Below are 14,328 nucleotides of genomic sequence, written 5' to 3'. Positions count from 1 at the left end.
TTTCACGTCGCATTTCTTTCTGAAGTCCCTATGTTGACATGCTTAAGATATTATCTTTTAGTTTTTGCATGTTTTAGGAAATAATTTTTGCACGGTTAAGCTATATAGTATATTGCAATGCATAAAAAAATTCAATTTTATGATTGATAGACCATTTGTAAGGCTGTATTGTATCTATGATGCCAGCTTGGGAGGGGGAGGGCAGTATAGTGTTATGTGTATGTGGGATTCTTCTGTCAATATCTTTGTTCTTTCACCAGTGTTTCATTTGACATATGTTTGAGAGGCCTCCCTATGTTGACCTGTTAAGAGGCCAATACATTGCAAAGTTTAAAATATTTAATCGAGTCGATCTTTTAAAATCTGCTGGAGAGTCAATGCTTCAAATCTACATTTTTACTTTACTAGCAACGCAAACTTTCAAGATTTTTGTTCGTTTATTTCACCCAATTTGAAATTGTCAACCTTATGGTGGTGTGCTGTTAGGTTATACTCAGGGGTTGCAAATCTGGCTTTCAAAAATGAATAATCAAATCCTTTCAATTTAAGTGATGTGCTATTTTTATGATTTTTTTCTCTAAAAATTGGATTAAAAAACTAATAAAATTTAAAATTCTTAACCTCATGTTGGTTGCTGTCAGGGTACACTCAGGGTTTACAAATCTGTTGTCCATTTTTTCAAATCCTTCCTTTTGGTTTCCGAGATACGGCGTTGTCTGTGTTTTTTTTTTCAAAACAACAACCAGAGTTTGATATTCTCAACCAGAGTTTGAAATTCTCAACCCCATGGTCGGGTGCTGTCAGACGCCAATCATGGGTTACAAATTTGACCTCTAAAATCTACTGTTAAAATCCTCTCGGTTTCCCAGATGTGGCGTTTCTTAAAATATTCTTAAAATATATTTTCTTAAAATATTTTTCAAAAACCATCAAAACTTGAAAATCTCAGCCCTGTTGTTTGTTTGTTGTCAGGAGGTACACTTCAACGAATAAAATTTTATCCGCCATGTTACTTGTTTAAGACTAGGGCAGCACAGCATGTGATCTCCATGGTTTTTTCAGCTGTCCTCTATGGTGCATTTTGTATAAATGTTGTTCAAACTCATCTAATGTTAATCTGTACCAGAGAAAACATTTTTCTTTTTGATCTTTTTGCCTTTTAATGTCCTTCTTCCGTTGAAATCTGATGAAATTCATTAATTTGGAGATATTACCATTTTGGTCGAAAATATCCTAAAACTTGATTTATACATCGTTGTGTTAATGAAATAGAAACCCCTGATGGATGAGCCCAGTTTAACTTTACGGCTCCATTAAATATCGCTGTTTTTGTTAAAGTTTTAGGAAGCTGTTTTTATGTTCAACGATTTCCTTGAAGCACCGTAGATGCGAGTCATGGGCTAGTATTGAAAAAAAATGAGTTTAAATGAATTTTTTCCCCTCTTTTTTTTATTTATCGAAGTAATGTTTTGTATAAATTCTGTTTTCTGTGTATTGAACAGAGCGATTATCGGTGGTTGAAGTTGAGTTGAAGATGGCCAACAGGACCACTGAGGAGCAGAGTATGTTGATAAACCAGTTAGAGAAGGACCTGTCAAGTGTCAATCAACAGTTCTCTAAGTTCAGGACAGAAGGAGACGGAGCCCCCAACCCACCACCACCCTTCTCGGTAATATTACTGCTGAACAAAATATATTCCTGTTTGATAAAAACAGGTGGTATGGGATTGGGTTTTTTTTATTAAGGAAAAGTCTTGCAGGAAAGTTTAGTTTGGTTAAACTAAATTAACTTGATTAATTAGTTTGGCGTTTATTCAGAAGAATTTTAAGTGTTAAATTTTCTTTTATTTTTTTTTGTTTTTAGATTGAAGGCAGTTCAGACTCTGATTTCACGACTGAGCAAAAATTGCTTGCAGCTGCAGTGCAAGAGAAGGTTGAAGGTATGTAGCTGATGTGGGGACTAGTTAGTTAGAAAACTCGAAAAGAATACAATTATTCAATAAAAAGTTTTGGGAACCTACAATCGTATCTTTATTTGATCCACCAATTTAAGGAAATCTGCGTTTAACATGAAAAAACGGCTGTTAAAAATGTTTTAGAGAGCGAGCCCGAAAACACGCTGCTGTCAATTGTGTCCAGTCAACGCGAGAGGTTCAAGGCACGCAACCAGGAGCTGGAAGTGGTAATTGATAGTTTTGTTCTATATCCTACTATTTACAACAGGAGGTTTATGTGCATCGGGGAATTGTTCGCGATAGAAGTACAACAGTTTATCATTAGCCAGTCAAAGTATTAGAAAATCGTAAAAGTGAGAACCTTATTGAAGTTAAATGAATCGTGATTGTTTGGAAAGTTTCTGCAATTTAAGTATTTTGCGTTACAGATTTTTAAAAGATGTGTAGTAAATAAATTTAATTTAAAAACTTGAATCTGTTAAAACTGTCAAATAAAATCTATAATTGACAAAAAAACTATATTTGGGTAATTTGCGAAAGAATGGAAGCAGATTCCGAAATTAGCAGAAATCGAAAAATTTGAATTTGTCTCTCGCTTTTCCCTCAATCTACTGCTTACTAGTGCAAAATTCATTTTTTCGAGCTGCTTGTTTGTCAGAAAATCGGCCCAGAAGCAGCAAATTGATTTTTCTGAACAAAGTTTTGAAACTAATATTTCTGTTTAACTATAGAGAGTCTCTTAAACAGATCTGTATGAAATCATTTGACAGAAAGCTGTTAAATTTTATTTATTTAAAATATTCAAATGGTTCAACACTGGACCTTATATTCTGATATTAGGTCATGAAATGTCACATCCTGAAATTGTGGCTTCTTCGGCTACGTTTTTCAAAGACCGTAGACCTCTTAGCCATCATTTGGGACTAGCGGTTGTGAGACGTCTGTGGTCTCGGGCTCTCTGTTGAGAGATGCCCACCATGATCTGTGCTTGTTGTCTGAGGGCGAGGCAACAGTTTTCAGCTCAGATTAACAAGCAGATTGGATGTTGTTCTAGCGCACTACTGAGTTACTCCGCAATGAAGTGAGAAGCGCGTAACATGCTCCTTTCCTTCGAAGATGAATGGGATTTGGTGCTAGTTGTTCAACAAAGCCAGGATATGCCAGATATCAGAAAAGTTTATATTTTTTACATTTGAAAACGACGGAAAAATATTTTATTGCAGTCTGAATACACATGGAGTCTGAGTTGGACTTACTTGGATGATGAGGTTGCTGAAAAAATTAGAGGCGACTGAAAACTATCTGCAAAATTCCACGGCGTTCTCGCAATGAGATTTCATTTTGTTGCCAATGTTCTCAAATGTTACAGTCAACTGAATCTAAGTTGCAACCAGTTTATTATTATTATGATTATTATTATTATGATCATTATTATTATTGTTAAAATTCTGTTTGTGTTTAGGAGAACAAAGGCTACCAGCAGAAGATCTCTGTTCTGAGAGGAGAGTGTGACAAGCTGAGAACTGACAATGTGCAGCTGTATGAGAAGATCAAATACCTCCACAGCTACAACCAGGTAAGCAAGCCTGGCGGGCTGGACTTGCCACTAGCCAAATACTCTGGCTTTGTTTGGGATATTGCCTGATCGGTAGCTTATCCTGGTTGTCTTTAGTTAAAGGCACTCGTTGATAGGTTCCATGACTTAAATCTCAAACAGGGTTTTCAGTTAGAGCTAACCTCACTCAAGTTTGTTTCCATATGATTGAAGATGCAACTATTGTCGTGATGTTTCAGTCGCGTAGTGAGAGTGGGGGTGGAAAGAATGACGTTGAGAACAGGTACTCGGCAGAATACGAGAATAAATTGGACCCATTCACCACCTTCAGTCAGCGAGTTAGTCTCCTTGTCCCTTTTCTTAGTTAGAAAATAATCGAATCGCTTTGTTTAAATCGCATGGGGTAAAAAAAATTCAATTTTTAAATTTCGTCAACTTAAGGGAAAAAGAATGAAAGTTTGGTTCTAAAAAGCAGGTAAGAAAGATGGGTCATGTGAATAGTAGAGACAAACAGAAAGCAATCGCGTTTTGAATCATTTTCATATCTGTATGGCTATATCAAAAGACCAATGTAAATGTCAGTGACCCAGCGACTATGTATGTACCGGCCTTTATTAACGGTCTTTAACCAGCTCAAGCCGAACTAACTTGTGAACGTAAATTTCATACTATCTTTGGTTCGGGTCTGAAAATGAAATGATTCTTATTGTTTTTAGGAGCGCCAGAGGAAGTATGCGAATCTGGCCGGGTTCGAGAAAGTGGTGCTCAATGTGGGCCAGCTGATCTTCTCCAACCGGAAGGCGCGCATCATGGCCTTCGTCTACGCAATGCTCCTTCATGCACTTGTGTTCATTGTGCTCTGGAGGTTCTCTCTAGGTGCAACCGACATCAGTACTTTCTCGCAGGAGTGTCAAGTCAAGTTAGTGGATTTTGTTTCTCGAGAAAATTCGCAAGAATTTAGCTGAAGGAAAATTTTTAGTGTTTCTGCTTGCCGGTTTTTCTGTCGTTCTTTCTTTTATGTGGCTTTTTATATTGGTTTTCTCTAGAATTTGATCGATTGGTTTGATTTTCGACAGAGCCCGTGGAAAGTCAAAAATCCAACAAGTGAAATATCGGTCATTTTTATTAGCAATATTGACTTTTTCAAGTTTTTCAAAGGATATGTACTGCTCCAACATTGTACTGCTCCAATTTTTGCTGTTAAATTGAATTTGAATACATTTTAGGACCCAAATCCCACAAATCGAACTCAAAGTTCATCGAGGTTTTTTAGATTTGCAAGTCACATGAAAGAGTTCCATGGACACAATGACGTCATGGAAGCAGCAGGACATCTTCACGAGTTAGAAGGGGGAGGGGCCGCAATGGAACACGCGCACGTGCATGCGAGGTAGTAGAGGGGAATCATACGCAAAGAAACTCCTCTTGAGTGGAAGTAATGGCAGAACGAACTAATTCATATCAGATTGAAAACGCAACAAACTTATTTGTAGTGTCTACGCCGGTTTTTTCAAAAACCTTTTAAATTTATCAAAGTGTGTAAAAAGTTTACATTCGTCGAAATCGAAAGAATTTTTGTTTCATTTTGCTTCAACTCGGCCGATTTTTGCTTTCTTGATTTCATATGTTGGGAGGAACCGAAGTTTATACGAACAAAATTCATTTTGGTGCGAACTTTTTTTTGGCCCGCAAGGTCCTACATATTAAATTTTGTATATAGTAAAACGCACAAATTACTTATTACATTCAAACTTGAGTCTAAGTATTGTGTATCCTTTTTTGGTTTTTGAAGTGTAATGGTAGATTTTAAATTTAAAATGTATCACCCACAATCTGCATTAATTCGAAATAAAGTAATTGATCATTTTTTCTTGATATAGTAAGATATAATAGTCCCGTTAGATCGGTCGATTGCCTTGCCTCCGTTATACAAGGCTTTCATTGCTAAGGATTCGCCGGCAGTTGATGGTTGGTTGAAGTTTCCAGGGTGATGCTGATTTGCCTGATGTATCAGTGTACTCTGAGTTGACTTCAGCTGGCTGATACTGCTATGTGGGGCGGAATGACTGAAGTTTACAGCAGGAGCAGTTGGCCCGTTGCTTAATTGGCTACTTGATGGAGTTCGACATCGGTGTAATTGTTGGTGGCGTGTCAAATTGTGCTGTGCTTGGTCACCGAAGGCGTCAATAAAGAGGTTTTTCACAGGGGTCATTGACCTTCGATTGATCTCTTGACCCCTAGAGCCACTTGGGGTTGAGTTTGTAGATGGCATCTTATTCGGGGAGTGCTAGAAACAAGTACATTAATCTGAAAATGTAACGGAATGGAATCTGTTGCAGCAAATAGCAAAAGAAGATGATAAGATACCCTAAAAGTTAAATCTCAATGATCAGTTCAAAAAATACGCACTGATGAAATTCCGTTTCTTTGTTTGAGATACTGTCCGTATTGCTCATGAGTCATGCTCTCATCTGGCGAAGGTTCTAGTCTCTCAGTCTCCAGACACTGGTGTGCGAAACTGTCGGTTGCGTTGCTTACGCCAACACTGTAATTCAGTTTCCCATTCTTCTGTTTTTGAGGTACGGAGATCCCGTTTTCGATTACTGCTTGGCCGTGACAGCGCGACGCTTCGCCTACCGGATCGACAACTTTCTGTGAACAAACAAGCTTCTGAGAAACAGATTGATGTAAAGATTTTTTTTCGTTTTCCCAAATTAGTGTCACATTCCGTACATTTTAAACTCAGTTGAAAGAACATTTTAAACTCAGTGACGGATATAGAAATTTTTTTATACATATTGAGGGTGGGAGTGGGGTCAAGAGCCTTTTTGTACCTTAAGTGTCTCGCCAAAGCCTGATAGCAAAGTTATATCACACCGCAACAAGAACATAAGTTTATGGATATAGCAGGATTTGGAATCTGTTCGAAGTTTGACTAGCTTACCTTGCGGTCCATGATGCGTTCTTCTGTGAAGATTGGGAAGCCCCCTCCACTCCTGCTGGCATACGGACTCTGGTACATACTCATAGTTGCAAGAGTTCTCTTACTCGCCAACATCTCTGCTTTGGCGGCCGCTTCAGCTGCAGACTGAAAAATACGCTCTCTTATTTCTTCCCACATTCGCAAAGAAGCAGCGTATTGTAACCAGGTACAAAAAAGAGCTGTAGGACTGTTACTAAGACGGCAGAAGAAAATCATTGCTCGCGTTCGGGAAGTTATAAATTGGTAATTCGTTGCATAAGGGCCATGGCAATTCCTTAATTGATCCGTATTATCTTTTCGGCCTTCAGAATAAGTCTACTCTAAACGCTAACTAATTTTTAGACGTGATAAATTACTCTAGCGAGAGCATGTGTCTTGAATCGGGAACTGATTTTCTCCCGTAATCAAATTTTTCTAAAAACCTGTAAAAAAAATTGAACTTGTTTTTTTCTAAATTATTTTCCCATTTGGCCTGGAAGTAACCCGGTTGACTTCTTTTCAAAGTTATGGGATTTAAGTTTCCGATCGGACCTTTTTTCCAGTTGAAACTGATTTTTTTTGGATAAAAATTGAATTGGACTTTTGTTTGTTTGCTTATTTTTTTTGGCTTCATTTCCAAAGCATGGCTATTTTTTTGTTCAAACTTTTCTTACTATTTTTGAAAACCGTGGTGGCGCATTTGAAAAATTAATTGCATATGCTGTGAAAAACGATTACCAACAAGTTAACTCAGTATATGCATTTTTATTTCATCAAATGAACAATAAAAAGCGTTTTGCTTCGAACAATAGTATAGTAAAAAAAATCTTTCAGAAATTTGGAAAATAAATGTATTGCTTTTATTTTTTTTAGAAATTTAGTTTCTACACAATGTTGTTTTACACGTTCCATGTTACTACATGCAAATTTAATATGTTTGTCTTTGCTTCATTTTATTCTCATTACATTCTAAATTATTACATGCAATTTTTTTTTGCTTTTTAAAGCTCAATTTTGCAGCTTTTTCCTTTGTTAGTAAAATTGCAGCTTCGACTGTGTTTCAATTTTTTCATGGTTTCAATTAAATTGAGTCGTTTTGTTGTAGGTGCTTGATGGGTATAGAGAACGCAACAGATCGAATCGCTGAATTTTTTTCTGTGACAATATTTTTTTGCAAAAAAAATCAATTTAAATTTTTCAGTGTTTTGGGCGATTAAGGCTTCGCGGTGGGTGATTAAGGCTTCCCGGTAGGCGATTTACAACAGTTGAGGTTCGGTATCTAGTTTTTTTTCCTAAATACTATAAATTTTTCCCTTAAAAATGTAAAGAACTCAATGTTTTTCCTATTTTGGTTGAAAATTGCTAGCCACATATGACCCATTTGGTCAAGTTTTTTTCATTTAGAAACAATTATTGAAATAAAAACGGAAATATTAAAGGCCTATAATACGTAAAATAAAACGTGGACAAACGTAGATAATAAATTGTCGACTTTTTTAAGATAGACCAAACTGATTTTCCGAGCGCTCCCAGAACATTATAAAAACATTTTTTTGACAAAAACTTTGAAACGCGTTTTTTCGGCGCGCGCTCCTATTTAGAATTAGTATTTATTGGCTTCGAAGGCACCTTTAGAAAATTTCAGTACTGGTCAGCCAAAATTGCATGTAAAAAAAATTAATACTTAAGGGGGGATCCTTTGGTTGGTGAGGGTGTCGAAACCCTGAGGAGGTGGCCCTGTTTCTGTTTATCCGCTCCTGTTTCCCTTTATATCTCGTAGCAGTGACTGGATCACCCGGGTCGAGGTTGTGGTTATATGATCAGACGGTGGCGACCAAATTTTAATATTTCCAGACTGCCGCAACCGAAACTTGATGTTTTCAGACCACCGCGACCAAGTTTTGGTATTTTCAGACTTTGCGGACCCAGGCAATGTGTCCACGACCGGCGCAATCGAAGGAAAGTTAACCGCCACCAGCGCGACCGAAAGAAAGTTAGCCGTGGCGGTCGATAAAAAAAATCAGGGCGTGGTATAAAAAATAGTCGCGGCATTGTCAATAATATAGTCACGGTGGTCGAAAAGTTAAAGGCGGCGGTCGAAAAATGAATCACGACATGGTCAAAAAGTTGGCCGCGGTGGTCGAAAAATTAAATTCAGCGGTCGACAAATATTCGCAACCGATGAGACCGAATGAAAACTAACAGCAATCGGCGCGACCGAAGAAAAGTTAACAGCAATTGGGAAAATGACTGGAGAAAAACGTTTCGAAAGAGTTTGAAGTAGTTAAAACAATCGACTGAGGAATTGATTCAACCAAAAAAAAATTGAACGGAACCAAATTGATCGATAAACACAACTTGATCGTTTCTGGCCGAGAACGATGGCTCAAATGAAACAATTGGCTGCTGAAGAACAGGATAAAACTGCCAGGTTTCGGCCGAACGTTGTGGTAATATATAATCGTTGAAGAACACTTGCTCGTTATGTTTCTTTCTGTTTTTAATTATATAAAGCACTAGTAAACGCCATATTCAAACAAGACAATATCAAATTAATTTTCGCTTGATTTGAAAACAAGACTACTCTTATATCAGGGCAAAGCACTGAATGTTCTGACTATCTCTTAATTCATATCAAATAGTTTTTGGGAAAAGACAATATTGAAAACCTGTAAATGTTGGTTTATATCAAAGTGTGAAATGTTGAATCGTATGACATTAATAAGACCAATTAGCTAGCCTCAATTCAATTTGGAACTATTTTGTTAGGCGGGATAATTCGCCACGCATAAATAAGTTGCGTTACGCTCTCAGCATTATGAATAAGCTTTCAAAGTGCACATAATTTAGTCCAGAACATGACCAATTTGACAATTTTCACACCCCAGAACTTTACAAAAAATAAACGGAGGTAAAATATCTATTCAAATTTGAACGCATGTATAAAAAATGTTGGTTGAAAACTATTATTTCGATCGGCGAAAATTGAATGAACAAAAAAACCACACAGAGCATAAAAATTCCATTTTCTTCAAAATTCGTAACAATAAAATGAACTTTAATTCATTTAGACAGTTGACAAATGCTCTTTTTTATTTGTCCGCTTTTATTTAACCAAGCTCGATAAATTTCTTTATTATTTTGTTTTTACAAATTATTTCGTTTACAAACTTTTTTCTCGTTTGTCCTGATTGTCAATAATAGCTGAAAAATATTCATCGGCAGCGCTCTGCCTAAGCCGTACGGCTGTATGTTTTATCCTCACACGGCAATTTCGTCATTACGGTCAAGTTCAAGTACAGGGGCGGATCTAGGATTTTCTCGAGGGGGGCGGATTTTTTTCGACCTTTTTTTAGGTCGACCGAATTGATTTTCTGGGTTCTCCTAAATCACCATAAATACTTCATTGTGACCGGATTTTCTGCGCCGCATACAAGTTTTTGAAAAAACAAGCCAAAAAAGGCGTTTTTATGCACTTTTTGGAAAATTTTGGCCTAAAAATTGCGGTTTTTCGGCAAGCGCTCCCAAAAAATAAATATAAATTGGTCAAGTAGCTAAAGAATGTTGCCGCCATTGCTACTGTTTTACTGGCTAAATCGAACAAGTCTGTCCAGTCGACAAATACAGATATCAAAAAAGATCGCCCCACAAGGGACTCGAACCCTTGACCGTTGGATTAAAAGTCCAACGCTCTACCGACTGAGCTAGCAGGGCTCTCTTACAATTTGACATTATCCAGGGAATTTTATAACTTGTTACCAACCAACCAAAAACACTCCGAATAACTGGTTGAGTCGCAAATATTGCGTACCTTTTTGGACTCCGCTGTTTGAAGCGTCGACTTCTTCCTGCCCCTTAGTTTTTTCTTCAGTTTGGCACTTCGGGAATCCACGAATTCAGACTCCGAGGTACTATCCGAATCATCGGAGCTTAAAGCAAACAAAAAGTTTTTTAAACTGAATCCAATACTCGACACAAAAAATTGATCTATAAAGTTGGCTCCAAAAAGTCATCCCAAAAAGAAGTTGGATCCCAGAAAAATGAATCTCGGCCCTTTTCTACCTCCCCCCCCCCCCGCACATTTCATAGAATCAATTTTTTTCAGTTGTTTCACGAGTTATGATGGCTGAATGCGTGATTTTACAATGAAAAGTTATAAAAGTTATAAGAACAAATGTGTTTATAATAGTTAGTTTGATCACCATACAAACTCCCATTATATTATGATAACGTCAAGTTTAGTTTTCAAAACTGAAATTCAAATGTGGGGGGGGGGGGGGGGGGGGGAGGGGGAGTGGGAAAGAACCTGAATCTCTAAAAGTTGCATCTCAGAAAAATGAATTAAAAAAAGAGATTTCAAAAAGTTGGATCCCAGAATAATTGCCCTCAAAAAGCTGGATCCGAAAAATTAAGATCTCAAAAAAGTTGGATCCAAAAAATTGATCTAAAAAAAATCTAATCCCAGAACAGACCACAAGCGGGAGAAGCTAGACTCACTCTGACTGGACTGACATGTCTGCCCTTTTGATCCGCTCGAGCAGTTTGAGACAATCTTTCAGGTTCTTAGTCTTGCTCAGCAGTCCAGCCACCTCCGCCACTGCACAATAAATGAAGCATAGTTATTAAAGTAAATTGACAGATAATATCAGAGCCGTGTTTCGGGAGAAAGATTTAGTTATTAAACTAAATTGATAGAATATGTCAGAGACCAAGTGAAAATTCTAACTCCTAAATCAATTTAGGAAGCAGATTGTTCACCTGGTTAAAAGTAATATTTTCGGCCAATCAGATTTGACCATAGTACACGCAGGCCTTACTGAATGAATTTGCCATTTAACTTTAGAAGGGGGGGGGGGAGTTGTTTACATAGGTCGATATCAGAGGCGTGTTTCGAGAGAAAGAGTTGTAAAAACTCCATTCATGTAAGATGGAATGAATGGTTAAAGTATGATTGTTTTGTTCATGCAGAAAGCACTTACAAAAGATGGGTACCGCCAATGTTTTGAAAAAGTCGTGAAACTGACACATCTAAAACGTTCGCATGCTGTTTGTAAACATTTTATTCGCTAGTCAGTTGTTTTCAGGGACCCAACTATCATATGTGCACCGAAAAGTTACCTGGAAGCTGGCCTAACCCGTGGTAAAATCATCACAATTTTCAAACCTGCTTTATCTTTTTCGGCCTTGGCGACCGCCAAAGTTGCGTCTTGTTGCTCTTTAAACTTTTTCTCGTCTTCAGCTGTCTTTTGTTTTAATATTTCCACATCCTCCGTTTTTGATTGGCTGTCGCTCTTGTCGTCTTCTTGGCGCTGTGATGACGTGTCAGCACATGATTGGTCAATCATTTGATGAGCAATTACCCTGGTCAACTCCAAAATATAGTCGTGTTGAGCTCTGAAAATGAAATCTGTTGCATTTTTTTGTTTTGATCGAAAAATTAGTTACGAAATACATCTAAGTAGAGTGGATCGATTGCTGCTCGAATCACGATTGAGAGGATTTCAATTCACGATCACGATTTATCAGTGGCGTGCGTAGAAGGTTTTCTAGGGGGTGTGAGCGCTTTTTCGAAAGTTTTGTCGACCTTTTATTTTTTCTAGGTCGACCAATTTGATTTTTTGAAGGCTTTTGTTTTGAGCTTAAAAAAATGACCAAAGAATTGCGTTTTTTGGCGCGCAAAAGGCGCCTATATTAACTTTTTCAGGTTGGCCTCCCATAAATGGATGTCGTAAAATTATATCAAAGCAGGATCCCCTTTGGAAAAACTTGGCAACCAGAATTGAGAAGCCTTGGGGCTCAAATTTCTCCACCCTCGCACACTAACTGAATATGATATATTGCTTGGCTCCATTTGATTTTTAATTGTGAAAGCTGGATTTGCTTGGGCAAAAATATACTGGCCTGAACAAAAAAGGTTGTGAGCTGAGGTCTCTGAAAGACGCAAAATTAGGCTCCTTCAATGGGATTTTAATTAATTGAGTTTTTCAGGGTAACTAAAAGGAAGGCAGATTCAGCTAAGCGATGACGAAGTTTCAAATATCAGGCTAAATTTTACTTGCTGAAATATTTTTGATGTTATTTCGAAACTTAATTAAACTAACGTGACAATGATACAAAAACTGAGGATTTAAGCACAGTTAACTTACGTTAGTTTTTTGGACTTAGAGCTTGTCCCACTGAAAAACCAGCAAAAGTCAAGCATTGAATCGCAATAGGTTCCAGACTTCAAAAACAAACGTTTGATTGGTGAGCTTTGACTTGATTTTTGTTTTCAGCAACTTAGCTTATTTACCCATTCACTTTAAAAACAGCTGCAGTTTTATTGGAGTTTTCACCTTTTAAGGAAAAGTTCAGGGTAATCACTTACAATTGGTCAGATATGATCTTGGAGTATTCTAGAAGAGCTTCTCCAAACACGTGACCAACTTTCTTCAGATCATGGATGCCGAAATGTTTCCCCGGTTGAGTCATTGTGGCACTGAAACCGATAGTATTGATTTAGGTTTCTTCATTTCGTAAAATTGTCAGTTAAATGATTTTACTGATCAAGTGCGATTATTTTACTCAAAATCCGAACATATCGCATGATACGGGGTATCTAACAAAAAATACGCTACCCACTTCCTCATTTTTAATATATATAAAAAAAATTATCGAAACGGTTGATTTTTTGTAGATTTTTGTTTTAACGTTATTTTTCTGAAATAATTTAAAAAGCTCTTTTTTACCCTTGCGATAAAGCAAGGATATTTCAACCAGGTACTAGACTTTTTTTCCCGTAAAAAACTTGTTTCACAGGATGACTTAAATTGTTGGTCATCTCCAAGTCTGTACTTTCGTCAGCTAACAGACAAGTTTTGAGCATGTCTACATTTAAATGCATGCGCTATTTGAATTTTGCTTTTTATGTTGATTGAAATATTATTAACTCGGTTTGTTAAATGTTTGTTTTCTATTTTCATTTTTCCCTTTTCTTTTCAGCTTAATCGGTTTCGGCTTATATTTTATCGGTTTTGTACATGGATTCGTATGAGCTAATAGTTTCTTAAACTTAGGTGTGTGCATTTTGAGGGAGGGGGCTTGCGTTATGCTTCCGAGTTTCATTTTTGTTTTTATTGAAACACTTTTTTTACTCAATAGATGTATGGTTAAGTGTTGTCGGCCTTGTAACCGATTCCTTCGATTGTTATTTAACATCACATAGTCCTAGTTGGAATTTTTTTTTCTCAAAAGGAACCTTATTCATGCCAAATTTCGTTTTATTTTATGCTCACTATTTTTTCATAATAGGTTTGTATTGTATTGCATTGTTAAACACTTTTAAAGTTTTTCCTGTACCTGATTACGCGATAGGAAATGAAATTGTAATTATGCGGCAATAGCATTTCTAAAAGAGTTACATAGTTTGAGTAACTTCCCAGGCTGTTGCCAGATTTAATTTTTAATTTTGAAGTTTTTAGTGGGCCAAACAGGTATTTTCTATGACAGATTTCTTCTTACTACAAAATTGACAGTTTTGCTTCCTCAACTTCCAGCAGATGTGTGCCAATTATCAAATTAATTACAGATTTTTTTATCGATTGGGGTTTATTGCTCATAATCGTGTTGATACGCGTTGCGAGCTTGCTAGCTTAGAGCAAAAACTGTTTCCATCTTGCTAATGGAAAGATCTCTTCGTTTGCAACATTTGCGGACCAAGTTAACATCCCCCCACCCACAAAGCCGTTCAGGGAGGGAGGATTTTAACTTGGTTATCATTTCGAATTTTCAGCCAATTAGAAAACAGCATTTTGCTCGCAGCGGTTAGCAAATTTAATTTAAATTGAACGCTGAGGTGGAGGATGTTAACTTGATCCA

General features: G+C 37.0%; 2 protein-coding genes and 1 non-coding gene across 3 annotated transcripts in view; 1 reads left to right on the top strand and 2 right to left on the bottom strand.

Annotated features, from left to right (window-relative positions):
* LOC134848487 (protein CASP-like) overlaps nt 1-5,183 on the top strand; it is a 29,058-nt gene extending 23,875 nt beyond the window's left edge. Inside the window, exons 11-17 of the mRNA XM_063865963.1 lie at nt 1,503-1,669; nt 1,864-1,939; nt 2,099-2,181; nt 3,417-3,530; nt 3,749-3,847; nt 4,226-4,428; nt 4,783-5,183. Of these exons, the coding sequence (XP_063722033.1) occupies nt 1,503-1,669; nt 1,864-1,939; nt 2,099-2,181; nt 3,417-3,530; nt 3,749-3,847; nt 4,226-4,428; nt 4,783-4,903 (863 nt within the window). The 3' untranslated portion in view covers nt 4,904-5,183. The remainder of the gene's footprint in view (nt 1-1,502; nt 1,670-1,863; nt 1,940-2,098; nt 2,182-3,416; nt 3,531-3,748; nt 3,848-4,225; nt 4,429-4,782) is intronic.
* Nucleotides 5,184-5,305: 122 nt separating this feature from the next.
* LOC134848748 (uncharacterized) overlaps nt 5,306-14,328 on the bottom strand; it is a 35,105-nt gene continuing 26,082 nt past the window's right edge. Inside the window, exons 15-22 of the mRNA XM_063866261.1 lie at nt 12,839-12,949; nt 12,618-12,647; nt 11,636-11,865; nt 10,969-11,068; nt 10,283-10,400; nt 6,454-6,597; nt 5,919-6,161; nt 5,306-5,796 (exon numbers count right to left, since the gene is read on the bottom strand). Of these exons, the coding sequence (XP_063722331.1) occupies nt 5,371-5,796; nt 5,919-6,161; nt 6,454-6,597; nt 10,283-10,400; nt 10,969-11,068; nt 11,636-11,865; nt 12,618-12,647; nt 12,839-12,949 (1,402 nt within the window). The 3' untranslated portion in view covers nt 5,306-5,370. The remainder of the gene's footprint in view (nt 5,797-5,918; nt 6,162-6,453; nt 6,598-10,282; nt 10,401-10,968; nt 11,069-11,635; nt 11,866-12,617; nt 12,648-12,838; nt 12,950-14,328) is intronic.
* Nucleotides 10,113-10,185, bottom strand: Trnak-uuu (transfer RNA lysine (anticodon UUU)). Its single transcript has one exon. It is a non-coding gene; the product is annotated as a tRNA-Lys (tRNA).

The sequence above is a fragment of the Symsagittifera roscoffensis genome, chromosome 6 (assembly GCF_963678635.1).
Source record: "Symsagittifera roscoffensis chromosome 6, txSymRosc1.1, whole genome shotgun sequence".
Taxonomy (NCBI): Eukaryota; Metazoa; Xenacoelomorpha; order Acoela; family Convolutidae; genus Symsagittifera; species Symsagittifera roscoffensis.
The sequence above is the reverse complement of the archived record's forward strand: the minus strand, read 5'-3'. Positions and strand labels throughout refer to the sequence as shown.